This window comes from Galeopterus variegatus, unplaced genomic scaffold (assembly GCF_000696425.1).
Source record: "Galeopterus variegatus unplaced genomic scaffold, G_variegatus-3.0.2 Scaffold1224, whole genome shotgun sequence".
In the NCBI taxonomy this organism is placed as follows: domain Eukaryota; kingdom Metazoa; phylum Chordata; class Mammalia; order Dermoptera; family Cynocephalidae; genus Galeopterus; species Galeopterus variegatus.
In genome coordinates this window covers 211646-226856 of record NW_007727335.1, presented here as the reverse complement: position 1 = coordinate 226856, position 15211 = coordinate 211646, and the positions used below count along the sequence as shown (strand labels likewise).

Sequence of the window (15211 nt, the reverse complement as noted above, 5' to 3'; positions counted from 1 at the left end):
AAAAAAGTAAATTTTAGAGAAATAGAGATTATAACAGGTAGAAATATACAATACACACAAGGGAGCTGATGTTTTTATAAGAGTGGTATTCGCAAAAATAATTTTCATAGAAATTAACTATCATAACTGCACTGAAAACTAGAATATTGCAAAGAACACAGATGTGTAACTGGACTATTTACAGTTGTTTTATTCAACTGAATCATAATTACCCTGTAACTTGTTGGGACTGAAAATTTTGTTTTAATGCGAAAATTTTTTAAAGTTAAAATATATAAGATTTTTTTTTTTATTTTTTGTCTTTTGTCGGTATTCGCAAAAATAATTTTCATAGAAATTAACTATCATAACTGCACTGAAAACTAGAATATTGCAAAGAACACAGATGTGTAACTGGACTATTTACAGTTGTTTTATTCAACTGAATCATAATTACCCTGTAACTTGTTGGGACTGAAAATTTTGTTTTAATGCGAAAAATTTTTAAAGTTAAAATATATATCCGAACCCTCGGGCGGGAGTGCTGCCGCGCTTCCCAAGCGGTGCACTATCCAGTGCGCCACGGGGCCGGCCCAAAATATATAAGAATTTTTAATTTCTAAAAATAATTACAAAATTTCAAACCTGCCTAAATGATACAGAAAAAGATTCTGCCAATTGAAAGAATAAAGAAATGGCAGGTGAAGAATTACCTTGTTAGTTTGAAAGATTTCTTTTCATCTGCTAATTAATGATCCAGTACTGGGTTCTCAGTTTCTAACATCGGTGATTTCCTTTAGGATAATGTGCTCATCGTATTTTACCAGAACAAGCTGACATGTCCTGTTTCGTACAATAAGATTTGGCTTCTACACGGCAGTTAGGAATGAAGGAAGGGGGAGAGGCACTTGGTGCGCCAGGCAGCAATGGTGTACAGTACAAAATGTCACTGGCTTCCACAGAGTCTGATACTGAAGCTGGCCGTGAGAGGTCCCAGAGGCTGGAGTCCGAGAATAGAGCTCAAGTTAGAATTTGGCATTCCAGATAGAGGAGGGAAGGAGACATAAAAAGCCTTTATTATAAATGAAAAACAAGTTAGAAAGGTACGTATGGAACACGTTCTGGAGAAGTCAGTTTTCTTACCAGGGTTATGTAAATAGAAAGTTCTGTAAAGCTGTAACATCAGGGGACATAGCTTCTCTACATGTGCGCTCATGTATTTTCAGACACTTGTTTATACCACTTCCTACTTTAATGGGCAAAAGGTTTTTTTTTTAAAGTACTGAAATATTGAAAAAAAGGAAGATTTAAATTAAGAAAAGCATGAATAGGAGATAAGAATCTGAAAAGATATGAGATAAGAATCTAAAAAGATGAGATTTCCTCTCTAATTTTTGTGGTTATAGGTCACTTCTAAGGAAATGTGCACGTGTATGTGGCATAGAAGGATGCCACTTTGTTTATTAATCAAGGAAAAGCCAATAAGCCAACAAATACTCACGAGGAATATGATCTTACTCTTAGAACCAAGTAACTTAGTTTTGAGAGACCAGAGAAATATACATGGAAAAACCAGCAAAAATACAAAACAACTGTAAGTGCTAAACTATATGGCGGAGACACATAAATACTAAAGAACGTTAGTTCAAAGAGTTTGCCCAATAAAAACCCAAGGAAGACTAATCAATATTATCAAACAGATGAATCAACAAGTCAAATTTGCATGATCATTTTCAGTCCTCAAGGAGCTTAACTCCTAATATTGAAGGCTTAAAACAAGTACTAAGTAAACCTAAGACTTTGTAAAGCTCTGAAAATTGAAAAGAGAGAGAGCTCACATCTTGTTGAAGGCGATCAGAAAGAATGGGGGAAGATGGCATTCGAGATGGCTTTCCAAGCAAGGACAGGGAATTAGAAAACACACTAACAGATGTGGTGGAGAAAATACAGGGCTACGGATAGGGGAGTTGTGGGGGTAGATGCTGGGAAGGTGGGTTGCAGCCAGATTGCTCAAGGTTTTAAATGCTTGGAGAAGCTGCTTAACTTAATTTGATAGGCAGTGGGGAAACCAACACTGATTTCTGGGCACAAGTATCTTTAGAGAAGAATGACTAAACTATGCCATTTTTAAGGTCCAGTTTTCAGAAAATATCTATTTTTGGGGCAAACTGAAATAAGAGGAAGAAACCTAAAGCTGATATACTTTTCCCATTTTCTCAGGGAATTTCTACTGAATCACTGCCCACGTTACTCTATCAACCGTTACACATGCCAGGCCCCTATATAAACTCCAGGTATGGGGAGGCTTTTAGTATAGTGTAAGGTATAGTGGTACAAATGGACCAGCACAAACCCAAAGTCCCTTTCCACATAATGTACCCATTTATCAGGTTGCTCTTTTTATGGCAGAGGTCACTATCCCTGGGACTAGGTACTGGGAGTTCCAGAATTCTTGCCAACCCAAAGTCCCTTTCCACATAATGTACCCATTTATCAGGTTGCTCTTTTTATGGCAGAGGGCACTATCCCTGGGACTAGGTACTGGGAGTTCCAGAATTCTTGCTCAGATCTGAGCCATTTCACCCTCTTCCCAACGCATGCAGGTGAGGGTCCCTTACTTATCAGCACTCCCCCCCGAATCCAGTCCACCAGCTCTCACCCATACCAGTAGTATCCTCTACTGCCACTTTCCAGAGGAGGGTGCTCCTTGCCCCACAGCTCCCTGGCAAGAGGCCTAGCAGCCACAGACAGCCTTCGGGGTGTGGCACCAAAGGAATCCCCAGCAATTAAAGAGAAGCTACACATAGTTACCACATAACATTCATGCAGATTGCGATATACAACAGAATATTGTTCTATGTGAGTTGCTTTCTTTGGATTTCCCAGGTTAATCCCAGAATACTTTGTTTTCTAAGCACAATTCTAGTATTAGAAGGAACCCAAATGAGTACAAAGAATACAAAGTACTTGCTTTCAAGGAGTCAATCATATAACCACAGTAGAAAAAAAAGACAAATGAAATAATACTTTAAAAAAGAAGGAAAAAAAGACGTAGGAAAGGACTTCTGTGGGGTTTTAATAGTGGGTTTTAACACAATTGTGTAATTTTAAAGTTGACATAAATATTTACATTAAAATATGGCTCCTTCTATAGTTTTCTAAAGTTCTACCACGAATTGTCATACAAATGTAAGCTAGAAGAAATCAAAGTGGAGAATGATCGCCCTTATGGAGAATGTTAAAAGAAACTGCAGGAAACAGTACTGGTATTAGTGTCATATTTCATGCTTCTTATTGTCAAATAATTTGGCCATAAAAGCTTATGAGTGTTAATACTTGAGTAAGAACACACCCTTGGAAGGCGGGGGGACAAATACAGAGAGGTAAATTGCGGTCCCTCAGAATTACGTAATGGTTTCAGGGCGGAAAAAACCCAATCTGCAGAGAGATGGTTATTTAGAGTTGCCAAGCAATTCAATTATTCTGTTTCCAGGCATGCAATTCTAACGTGCCCAAACATTTGACAGTGATTTCTGACACTTTCTTTTTATATAGTGTCTACATGTCTAACAAACTATAAATTTAAAAACGCAATTCAGAAAAAAAATAGGTTAGAAAAAATGTTTTCATTTGAAAAGCAGCAGCAGAGTTTGGGGATGCTTGGCTTGATCGTCTTGATTGTGTAGGAAACGGATGGTCTGCTAATATTTCAGACATTCCCATGCACACATGCCCCTCAGCCTTATACACTGTCTGATGGTGAAACAGGCTAGATGTCTACTTTTGTCCAGGAACCTCGTCCTACCTCTGCTTTGTATTTGGGTAAGCTGAAAAAAAGGAACTTGTAGGCTCTGGATAGAAATATGTGAAGGAGAATATTGGTAGTAAAGGAATAGGCCTAACTTGGTACAATCTGTGCTTTTTTTTTGTATATTTCTGTATCCTCATATCCTAGCCCACCATCTGACACACTGTAGGAAGTGGATAAATATCTGCTGACAGCAGGAATAAATAAATTTTGTGTAGAACATCAAAATGATATGTAAATGGTACCTTTTCTCAAAATCACTACCTTCCTTTTCTTGGCCTGAATTCTATCCATATTAAAATCCTAGTTGGAATACAGCATTTCAATTCAATTCAACTTCATAAATATTTAGTGACCATCCACTACATTTGCATGACTGGCCAAAGAACCTAACAAGGATAAGACAAAAAGCTTTACTGGATGGAAATAGTATTTCCTTTCTTTCAATACTATAGCACTTATTATTTGAAGCATTACTGCCCCAAGAGCTGTCTTGAATCCTAATGTACATTGTAGACATCCTATGCATGCATGTACATGCATAAAACACAGCACTATTCTCTGCCCTGGCCAAACTTTTTCTTACTGAAATGTCCTTTTGTTTCCTTCTACACACGATTAAAAACTGCTCATTCTTAATACATAGTCTAAGTATTATCTCCTCTATGAAGCTTTTCTGTTCCCAATGCAGGACTGTTTGACTATACTGGCTATAGGAGCCCAGCAGCAGTTTGACTTGCATTTTAATTAGCTCTCTCTCCTGGCTGATTGACGAGTAGTTCTTTAAGACTGTGAATCGTGTCTAATTCATCTGTCTATTGTGCTAGCACAGTGTCCGCTACCGTAACTTGGCAGCTCAGGAATTTCTGTATGGAAATGGTTTAGGAGGTGCAATCTGGCTGGAGTTGGGCAACAGATATGGTTATGAGGAGACAGAACTGGATGGGAAATGGGTGACTTACTCTTAAATGTTGCCTTAGCACATCCCTTTCTATAAGGCTAAGAAAACATCAAGTTCTTGTAGTAAAGAAGGGATTGCAAAAGTACTGATGAAGACTCAATACAGGTTTACTGAACTAAATCAAATACAGGGAAACAGAGATATCTTGAAGAATAAATCCTTTGGGGGACCAAGCTTGTAATAAAATTATTCTAGATATTCTATTTTCCTCAGTGACATAGAAAGGAGGAAATGAAGATGTAAAGTCCTCTCAGACACAAGATTGTTAAAAAACAAGCCTGGGTTCAACGTGAGGAAAGGACCACATTCCTGGGATTCAAATGGCAGCTCGTGCACAGATGTACATGTGTGAATTCTCTAAGGAGCATTATCCTGGCTATTGTCTCACTGACCACGAATCATTCTGAGAGAGTTGAAAAGCTCTTCCAAGGCAGGTGGCAAAATCTCAGAGCCACTTCATCTTGCCTGGAGAGAAAGAGGTTAGAGCGGGAGAGTGAGCCAGGAGAACAGGCAGACAGACAGGAAGAGCAAGGACAAACTCTGTAAGACTGGGAGCAAATGCCAGTGTCTCTCTAGCTTTGGTAGGAAAGCTCTTGATGATGATGATGCCATTAGACACACCCTGTCATTAGAAAAACTACCAGATATGTCTCATTTCTTCAATTACAATGTAAAGGGTGGAGATACAGACTTCTTTTCCATTCCCTGTTTCTAGAGGAGTAGATATTTGGACTCCTGATAGATGAATATAGAAAAAGTCAGAAACACCTGGTGAACCCTCCACCACATCCACAGCTGCCACACAGAGAGCAATGAGATCCCAGTTCTAGTATCAGTTGTCAACACTTGGCTTCTCTGAGCTTTTACCCTCACATATAAAATAAGAATAAAAAATTTCTATTCTTTTTCTTCTTCCTTATTCTTTGTTATAAGAATTAAAAGAAATAATACATATGAAAAGCACACTAAAGATGGTTAAGAAGAGAGAAAAGCTGAGGCAGTATGACATCATTATGCCCCTGAAGTATAAAACTATGTATTATGTTCCTGAGTAAAATAATCAGAGCTATAAAAATGAATGGGCTTGAATTGGACTATTTCAGATATGAAATATGAATCTCCAAAATGCATGTTTTAGACTCAAAGGACAAAGAACAAAATTAGGTCATTGGCTTCCTACCAGCAAAGCAAGGCTATGAACACATTCCTAAGATCTTCCAGTTTATCTGTTGCAAAACATTTGAGCGTTTCTCCAGTTCTTAAGTCTTTCCTCAGATAAACATATGAGTTACTTAAGTAATTATAAATTCATTTATAAAAGGAAATGACTATTTCCCCCCCAAATTTACATTCTTCCTGTTAAAGTCTTTAGATGATTTAAACTGAAAGAGAGAAAAAGGAAAGAAAAAATAGCAATATGAATACAAAACAATGTTTTATGGGACACATATCCATCATGTAAAGTAACTGACTTCTTTAGAAATAACTTTTAATATGCTGTGAAATACTTTTCTTCCTTAAGATACTGGCTTTTATAGATCTTGGTGAATAATTTCAAAGTTATTCTAAGATCTACAAAATGCTTTATAAGTAACTATCTTAACATAAATCATAAATAAGAATCTTATAAAACAGAGACAAAATCAGAAAAGAAGAGGCCCTAAAGATTCTGTAATTCAAATTATGAATTACAAATAAGTCCTCAAAATCAACATGTTTTGGGGCTCCAGCAAGGTTTCCCACACCCTTTTATCAAGATCCTTGGGGCCATGGAGTTAGGACTCCAGACACTGAAGTTAATGGAGTCAATGCTGAGGCTTTGGAGACTCTAATGCTATTAACACTGTTATAAAGTAACACCCTGACCAACTGTATCACCCTAGACTTCTTTTGATGACCCACCCCTTGCTACAACAGTTCTTATCTCTGGACTCACAATCAGGAACCCATCTTTGCTTTGGGGCAAGTAAAACTCAGCAGAGGTCTTACTACAGTAGACAGATACAACAGTTTGTGAATTAGTGATATACTCAATAAGAACCCTGAGGACTGCACTCATCTATGACTTCTGGGTATTTTCCCACATAAGAGAAAATAAGAGATGAAAGTGTAGGATTTAATTAAGGGTATTGCTTTGTACAAATTCCTAAAATTATGTGTGTGTGTGTGATCTTACTGAGAATTCTCAAAGGCAATCATTAGTCCTGTTTCTAATATGTCACCAATTGGTTTTGTTTCTGTTATGGCACTATATTAAGTTCACTGTGATTACATATATCTTGATTTTTCATTAAGTATATATATTGCCACCCTTCAATAAAACAATTAAATTCCAGGTGCTCTATTTTCCCTAGCCTGTTTTCTTATTTCCCCTCATTTATGTTGTTTATCACTACCCAGGTGGGACTCCAGTAGAAATGGATAAGAACAGGATGCAGGGATGTATCTGTAGGTCCATGCCTGTGAGAAATGCTAATGCAGTCACATGATAACCATTCCAGTTAAAGACTGGAGGCTTGGCTTTATGAAATTTAAAAATATCTGTTGCATTCTTCCCAAAAGAAGTTAGCAATTCTATGGTTTCCTGAGAATATTTCATGTGTGTGCATAGTTGCTTCAAACAAGTAGAGTAAAAACAATCTCCACATACTCATATGATGAGATAATCAAGAAAATCCTTTTCTTTCTCTCTTAGAGGAGACAACATGCTTCATGTATTTAAGGGCTGTACCTAATAGAACACATGCCTTTTACTGACTAGAGCCCCTATGTCATAAGACAGAGGCCACCCTACCTTGGGGAGTCTATCAGGGTAGATGAAACTAAGTACCCTTACACATTATCCTACATACTAGTCACCCCATCTGGCTCAAGATGGAGAACAGCATTTCTGAGATGTTTCCCAAACTATGGCCATTTTAAGTCACCCAGGAGCACCCAGCCACTTCCAAAGAATCTGAACGGATATCTCTCCACTGACTCCCTCTGTCCCCCCCACCCCGGCTTCATTTACTTCCTCCTTTGCACACTCAAAGCTCTTCCAAAACAGCACTGACACCAGTGATTCTCTATACTTTGTAGGACAGTACCCTGCTATATTGAGCTCTTCAATGACCACCTCTTATTTATCACTGGATCCCCAGGGCTAGCCCAAAGAAGGAGTCACACCATGGTAAATAGAACTAAACTGATTATTAGAACTAAATACAGTAATGAGATAGATGATGATGTGGCTGGCAGCCTTCAAAGATATATCATCCATATGCATAAAAAACAAAATCTGTAGGGGCAGTCTGGTAAATGAGGGTGAATATGTACACTTTTCCCCCACTACGGCATTTAGCATTACAGAAGGCAGTAAATGAACAAAAAACCCCAATGAAAACAAAAACACTAATTTATGTTTAGCTTCAGTAGCAAAGCATTGAGATATATGTAAACAGACAAATTTAGAAGGAAAAAAATCTATTGTATTCTATTCTATTCCACCCCCAAAATAAACTCCCTTTCCATTAGTTTATCAGAGGAGATACTTGAGTACCCACTGCAGCAGCTGAACTTGAAGCTGGATCCCTCCTTGCCATTACCAAGTTCCCTTTTTGCCCCCCTTCCTCCAATTAGTTGGCATGCTGACCAAGTAAACAGATCTTAACATGAGATTACATCAAATAAAATTAGAGAGAAAAACCATCAGTAAAAAAACAAAAAGCAAAAACCCTCTACGTAATATATCACAAGTATGAATAATATTCCATTTAGTATAATTACCTCTCTAAGAACAGTAACACAATCTGAGATGACTTAACTTTCTTGCAGGAAATAACAACCTATGATTTTATAAAGCTAAGTAAACTCTCCAGCTTACAGACACTGATGGAATATCCTTAGTTGGTTTCAATACAAGACAGCCAATAAGAGAAGCCCTGCTAAATTTAGACTCTGAGCTGATTTCATCACTAACCTGTCTTCCTGACAGAGGTTTCTGCAGATGGAAGACAAGAGGCACAGGAGACACCACACTAGGCTGGGATTAATCTAACAAGCACAGATCTGCAGCCAAAAATGGTCACAAAGAACATTCTGCTGGGCTCCGGAACAACTGCCATCAGGGCAAATCCCAGAGTACCTGTCCCACAGGTTCTAGCACGTCTGATGGCCACACCTATGTGAATCCCAGAGAGTACTGTAAATCCTAGCCTCTTCCACCGTGCCATCATGTACCCAGAACTGTAAGTGTGACTGCAATATCATCCGCCAAATTCAGAAGCTTTCCTGGAAGAAGAAAATACCAGAAACTTGATCCAAGACAAAGCTTGAACCAATCTGGAGAAGCAAAAATTGAAACTGAATCAAATCCTGACCTTTTTTTTTTCAAGCCAGTCAGGAAAATACCTAGATTTTCCATGTAAAAATGGTTTAATTCAAATGATATTTTATTATAAGCTTGAACCAATCTGGAGAAGCAAAAATTGAAACTGAATCAAATCCTGACCTTTTTTTTTCAAGCCAGTCAGGAAAATACCTAGATTTTCCATGTAAAAATGGTTTAATTCAAATGATATTTTATTATAATACTAAACTGCTCAGGAAGATAACTGAGCTCTCAACCAGCATAGCGACAGTGCAGGTGCTGCCCACCCTACACGTGGATGGCATCTTGGCATCAGCTGTAAGTCAGTTTGGCTCTAGAGTGAGTGGGAAGGAGGGAGGGAAGGCACACAGAGAGAAGAGGGCAGGCTATGCTAGCCTTGTGATGGGCAGGAGTGACCCAGTGTTGGACCCCAGTACTTTGCTGCTGAGATCCAGCCTAGGGGAGGGGATCCAAACACAGAAAAATGGATGTCAGGAAAAAGTTTCAGAGGAGGCTGGGTATGTTAGGGCTGGGGGTGAAGGGTGAGGACAAGGAAGAGGAAAAGATGCATTATCTCCTTCTCCCATCACACTCTCCCTCCCCACTTTAGCACCATGCTGCCCGTTCACCCTCTCACTCCTTATCAACATCTAGTAAACTGATAGGAGCTGGTACTGAAGCAAAACAAAAACATCACCTGCCCCACCCCAAAGTTCTATCAATTTTATAAAGCAATTGAATGAAAATATAAAATATTTCTGAATGGGATCTAGGGTTCTATAATAGTATAAGGACTACAGTTAACAACAAAGTACTGTGTTTCTTTGAATAGCTAGTTGAGATGACGTGGAATGTTCCTAACACAAAGAAATGACAAATATTTGAGGTGATGGATATACTAAGCACCCTGATGTGACCAGTGTACACAATATGAATGCGCCCAAATATCATATCGTATCATCATACTGTGCTAGCATATTGGTGCCCTAGGATGACAATAACTAATGATAACATATTGCATATTTAGGATAGCCAGAAAAGAGGATCTTGAATGTTATAACCACAAGGAAATGATGAATGTTTAGTTGATAGATATGCTAACTGTTCTGATTAGATTATTATACAATATATGCATGTATTAAAACAACAAACTGTACCCCATGAATATGTACGATGAAGAAAAATTTTTTAATAAAATATTTGATAGGAAAAAATTATATATATTTCAAAGCTGAACCAGTCTGACATTACATGTGGTTCAACCCTCCCATTCCACCATCAGAAATCCACAATTATTCTTCATTTTAAAAACAGATTTAGGTGAGCAGTCTACTGTTGTCTTATCGGTGGTATTTACGTCCATTGGTAGCCCACTCTCCATTTATACAGCCCACTTTTTTACTTGAAACGTAAAGGTTGCTTTTCAAAAGAAATAAATGCAAACCAAATATGCATATAATTACATGACCCAGAATTAATGTTCAAAGAAAATTTTCATAAGGTTGCAACCTTGGGATAAAATCAGAGGAGAAAAGAGCAAGTCATTTTCATTGCTTTGAAATCAACTACAATGTATTTCCAAGTGTTCTACCTTCTCACACCATCTGTCCTTTAAAGAGCTCTTAAAAATGCTTACGTGGAAACAAATGAGGCAGAAAATTCTGAAGAAAATATAACACCAATGTGAGGTAGTATTTCAGCTCCTTATGTGCCAAAGAAAAGTGGATGTTAGTTTTTATACTGAGCTGGAAAGAGATCTCTTAGCTGGAAATAAAAAAAAAAAAAAAGGTCTTTACAAAAGAGTAAAGAAATGATGTTGTTGAACAAGAGAGAAAAAAATCAGTTTAAATATGTGATGGTACTTGGTGTGTTTTTCCAGAGCATACTACTAAAATAAAATCCCACACAGTAAACTAAAAAGAAATAAATGTTGGAGAAAAAAAATATTAAGCCCCAAATTCGACCATTCATAAGGATAATAAGGAAGAAATCACTTAGGTCAACAATATTTAGTTTTGTTCTTATCCTAACAGCACTGTCCTAGCTGCCTTAAATGTCTTTCAGAACACTGAAGGGTATAAATAAATTCATAAATAAATAAATAGAAAGATAGCTTCCTCCTGCTAAATGCCACTGCTGCAGAGACAGATTAAATTATGAATAAGGAGAGTGTGCCAGATAGGTTTCAGATAATTTAACTTCACTTTTAGTGGTTTGGGGTTTCTTGAAAATGTACTGCAAACTGTAGGCTTCAGCACAGAAGTACTTGGGATGCTTGTTAAATGCAGATTTCTAGCCTTTACATCCAGAGGTACTGATTTAGAAGGTCAGCGATCCCAGGCATCTGCTTTTTCACTACTTTATACCAGGTACAGTGCCACCACAGGCATTCAACAAAGAGATTATAAATGCATATGGTCCACAGTTTATACTGAGAAAACTACTGCCTAAAAGACCTGTCTATTATATAGAGGTTTATATGTGTGTGTGTGTGTGTGTGTGTGTGTATATATATATATATATATTTTTTTTTTTTCCAGCAAGAAAGATGTTTCAGAGCAGAAAGGAACCTTTCAACTTACTTTATTCTTCTGAACCATCGACCTGTATGTAACCTTAGGTAGCCAACAGTGATCAAAATTGCTTCTACGAGTTGTCATCAAGCCACACTCGATAGCAGTGCAGCTACAAATGGTTGCAAATGTACACCAATGCTTCAAGATAACTGTACAAGAATCCTTCACAAATGCTGCTTAAAATTTTGTTGAATTTGCCTTATGAGAAATTTTAAAGATCTGCAACGATTATGCATACTGCTCATAAACATTTACCACTATATCTAAAAAAAAAATTTGATTTATTCTCATTTCATTTGCTACCAAAAATTCTCCAAGTGTATTGCACAGGAATCTCTTCATGGGTTCCTTTAAGACACATGACTGGCATTTTTTTCTATGACTTTTTCCTATCCCCTTCCTTCTCATGTCTCTTTTTTTTTTTTTGATAATCAACCTCCTTCCCCTTATCTACCTGTTCATATACCTACTTTCTGGGTAAGATATACATTCTTGTCTTTGCCTCCTAGCAGTTGCAAATTGCTTTTCACTCATTGCCAAAAGGAGCATTTCTCAGGCACTGTAGAAAATGAACAATTCCACAAACCATTACAATACAACATGGAATGTCCTATTAATAAACGAATTGCTAATAATGGAGAAACTTTTTGTTTCTTGCAGCTAGTTAAAAATAAAATATTAGAGAGCTCCAGAATGCACAGCAAGAACAACACAACAATATTTGAGTGAGTAGAGATCTGAAGTCAGGTAAGACGCAATAGGAGTTGTTTCTGAAAGTAACTTTTAGAGCCATTCAGTAGGCCCACAACAGTAGGCCTGGCACATCACTGTAGCATAAATCAGCTCTTTTCTATCTTGTACTGAAGAGGAAAGAACTGGTTAGTGAGCACCCACTACTGACCTCGTAAGTCACAGGACCTCACATTTGAGGCCTCGGCACAGAGAGGCGGGTGAGGCAGTGTCTCAGTTCTAGCCAACCTCACTGTCTTCCTCATGGGAAAAATGAAGGTGGGGAGGAGATGTCAACAGTACTGAAAGGTAGTCTTCTAGTCTATCCTGGTCGAATCTAGACCTGACGAAGATAATATTTGAACTGGTGGGTACTGACCTCAGCCATGATCTGAGGGTGACTACTGCAGGCTTTCCAAATCCTGACTACCACACAAAATCTTTTTTATACACGACCCACTGGGAAACACAGCAGAACGTCCAATGTAACTGCGTCAGCTAAACCTGATGACTCCTCCATATCTATTCTAACAGAAGTTCACACAAATACATTTCTGTACTATATTCTATGTTCAAACTAATACTGTTTTTGTATTGGAGCCAGAGGCAGAGAGGAACTCTCTTAACTTATTTGTTTACAAGCAGAAAATACTTCCTATTTCCAAAGGAGGACTATTTATTTCTTTGATAAATACTTGTACTTAAAAAACAATTACTTTACTAATGGCACGTTTACCCTACTTTATCACTGAGGCTGCTGCATCTTTAAACAAGTTTTAACACAATATGCATTCCTTGCAGATCTACTTTATACCAGGTACGGTGCCACCACAGGCATTCAACAAAGAATAAAACACAGTCCTGTCCTCAAGGACTCTCAGTACCTTCAGCGGCAGTAGGAGTCAGATATTATAACACAGCATGGCAAGTGTTATTCTGGAGGGTGGGCAATGTATCCAGGACATTGTGGAGCCTGGGAGGCTGGGGGATAACTCACAGAGTAGTCAGATATTATAACACAGCATGGCAAGTGTTATTCTGGAGGGTGGGCAATGTATCCAGGATATTGTGGAGCCTGGGAGGCTGGGGGATAACTCACAGAGCGGGTGGAAGCTGAGCTGGATTTTAAGGTGTGAACAGAATTTTACCACAAGGGAAAAGAAGGGGCTTCTTAGCACAGGAAGCATGAAAAAAAAGCTATGGGATGCAAAAAGGAAGGAGGCTTTAGGGAACGGTATTTTGTGGGGCTGAGGCTAAGGGAGAGGGATGAGGATTGTGTGGCTGAGAAGAGGGGTGGGCGGCAGCCAGAATGGAAGGGACCTAATCAGAAAGGACAATGTGGAGCCCTGAAGGTTTTTAAGGAAGGCTGCTGTTTCAGAAGGTAAGTGTGGTGGCAGACAAGGCATGAGGGAGAAGAGGCTCGGGGACAGTGAGAAGGCTTTACAAAGCTCAAGCAAGAGACCTTTCATAATATGCACCGGGATGGTTCTATGCTTTTAGATGCTCATAGACATTTGTCCCCCATATTTATTTTAGTTATACCTGAGTTTCCCCCTTTATATATTGATACCGACATATACTTTACCTACCCAAAATATATCATCTGTGGTTCATAAAATCACATTCCATGTTACAGACAGTAAACATTTAGGTAAATATTCAAAAGATAATCTCTTACCTGAACAAAGCTGTTCCACTTTTGTGTAGTTTAAAGATACTATGTCATTAACCCATGCAATGATGTCATGTCTGCTCATAGTCTCTTGGGTTATCGAGGTAGAATACACATTGACTGCCATTCCCCAACTAGGAAAAAAACAAACAAGTTTATTTATCAACAAGAAAAAAATAACTCAGAAATACAAAAGACACGTATTCAAGGTCAGGATCCATGGCAGAGCTCTGGGATGTAAAAGTCCTGCTTTGCTAAGCCCTTTAGTTTCTCTTTCCCTTTCTCTCGTCTACGTACTGCCATAATATGATTACATTTCATTTATTTTCCATGCAGTATCATTTTACATTCCCCCCAACTAGTCCCAAACATTCTTCATATTCTGAGAGTCTCAATTTATAACACAATTTGGAGTCTCACTTCTAAGTTTATGTGTGGTATTAAAAAGTTATCAGATCTGTAACAGTGTACACCAGAGGAATCTTCTAGTTTTATGCATTATTTCCTAATTCTTACATTACAAGTACTTGTGAATGTCAATGTTTTGGAGTTTGGTCATCCTAACAAGTACGTAGTGGTAAAGGTTCTTTTTAACATTTAAACCTAGAAGAAACTTTGCAAGTTTACTAATTGTGTGGAATATATACATATGTATAAATATGTATATATTATAGATATGCATTAATTTTTATTTTGGAAATTTTCAAGTACATGCAAATGGAGAGAGAACAAAATAACAACCCAGTTGTGTTTACTTCTTGGCTTCAATAATTATCAATACTTGATCAATCTTGTTTCATATATACTCCCTCCCATCAACTCCCCCTCTGCCAATCCCACCCCTGACACCCCCAGCCAGATTACTTCGGAGTAAATATCAAGCATCACATAATTTCACGTGTAAATATTTCAGTGTGTCTCTAAAAGGACATTAAAAAAACCTACCAAAGAAAAGAAACATACAAAGGATAGGTCTAAGAGTTAAGACAGCTTTTAAAAAATCCATGAGAACAAGGAAACAAGTCGTTTGCTGCAGTTTGTCAATGAACTGAGCTTTCCTCCAGGTCTTTATTGTAACATTCACCTAAGGACAACAATTGTCCTTTCATAATCTAAACAGACATCCAGGCCACAA

General features: G+C 37.9%; 1 protein-coding gene across 3 annotated transcripts in view; it reads right to left on the bottom strand.

Moving 5' to 3' along the window:
- Positions 1–15211, bottom strand: part of MAPRE2 (microtubule-associated protein, RP/EB family, member 2) — a 157824-nt gene that overhangs the window by 62318 nt on the left and 80295 nt on the right. For all 3 annotated transcript variants that reach the window (XM_008575702.1, XM_008575704.1, XM_008575703.1), the window contains one exon: positions 14083–14210. In XM_008575702.1, coding sequence (XP_008573924.1) covers positions 14083–14210 — 128 coding nt within the window. The remainder of the gene's footprint in view (positions 1–14082; positions 14211–15211) is intronic.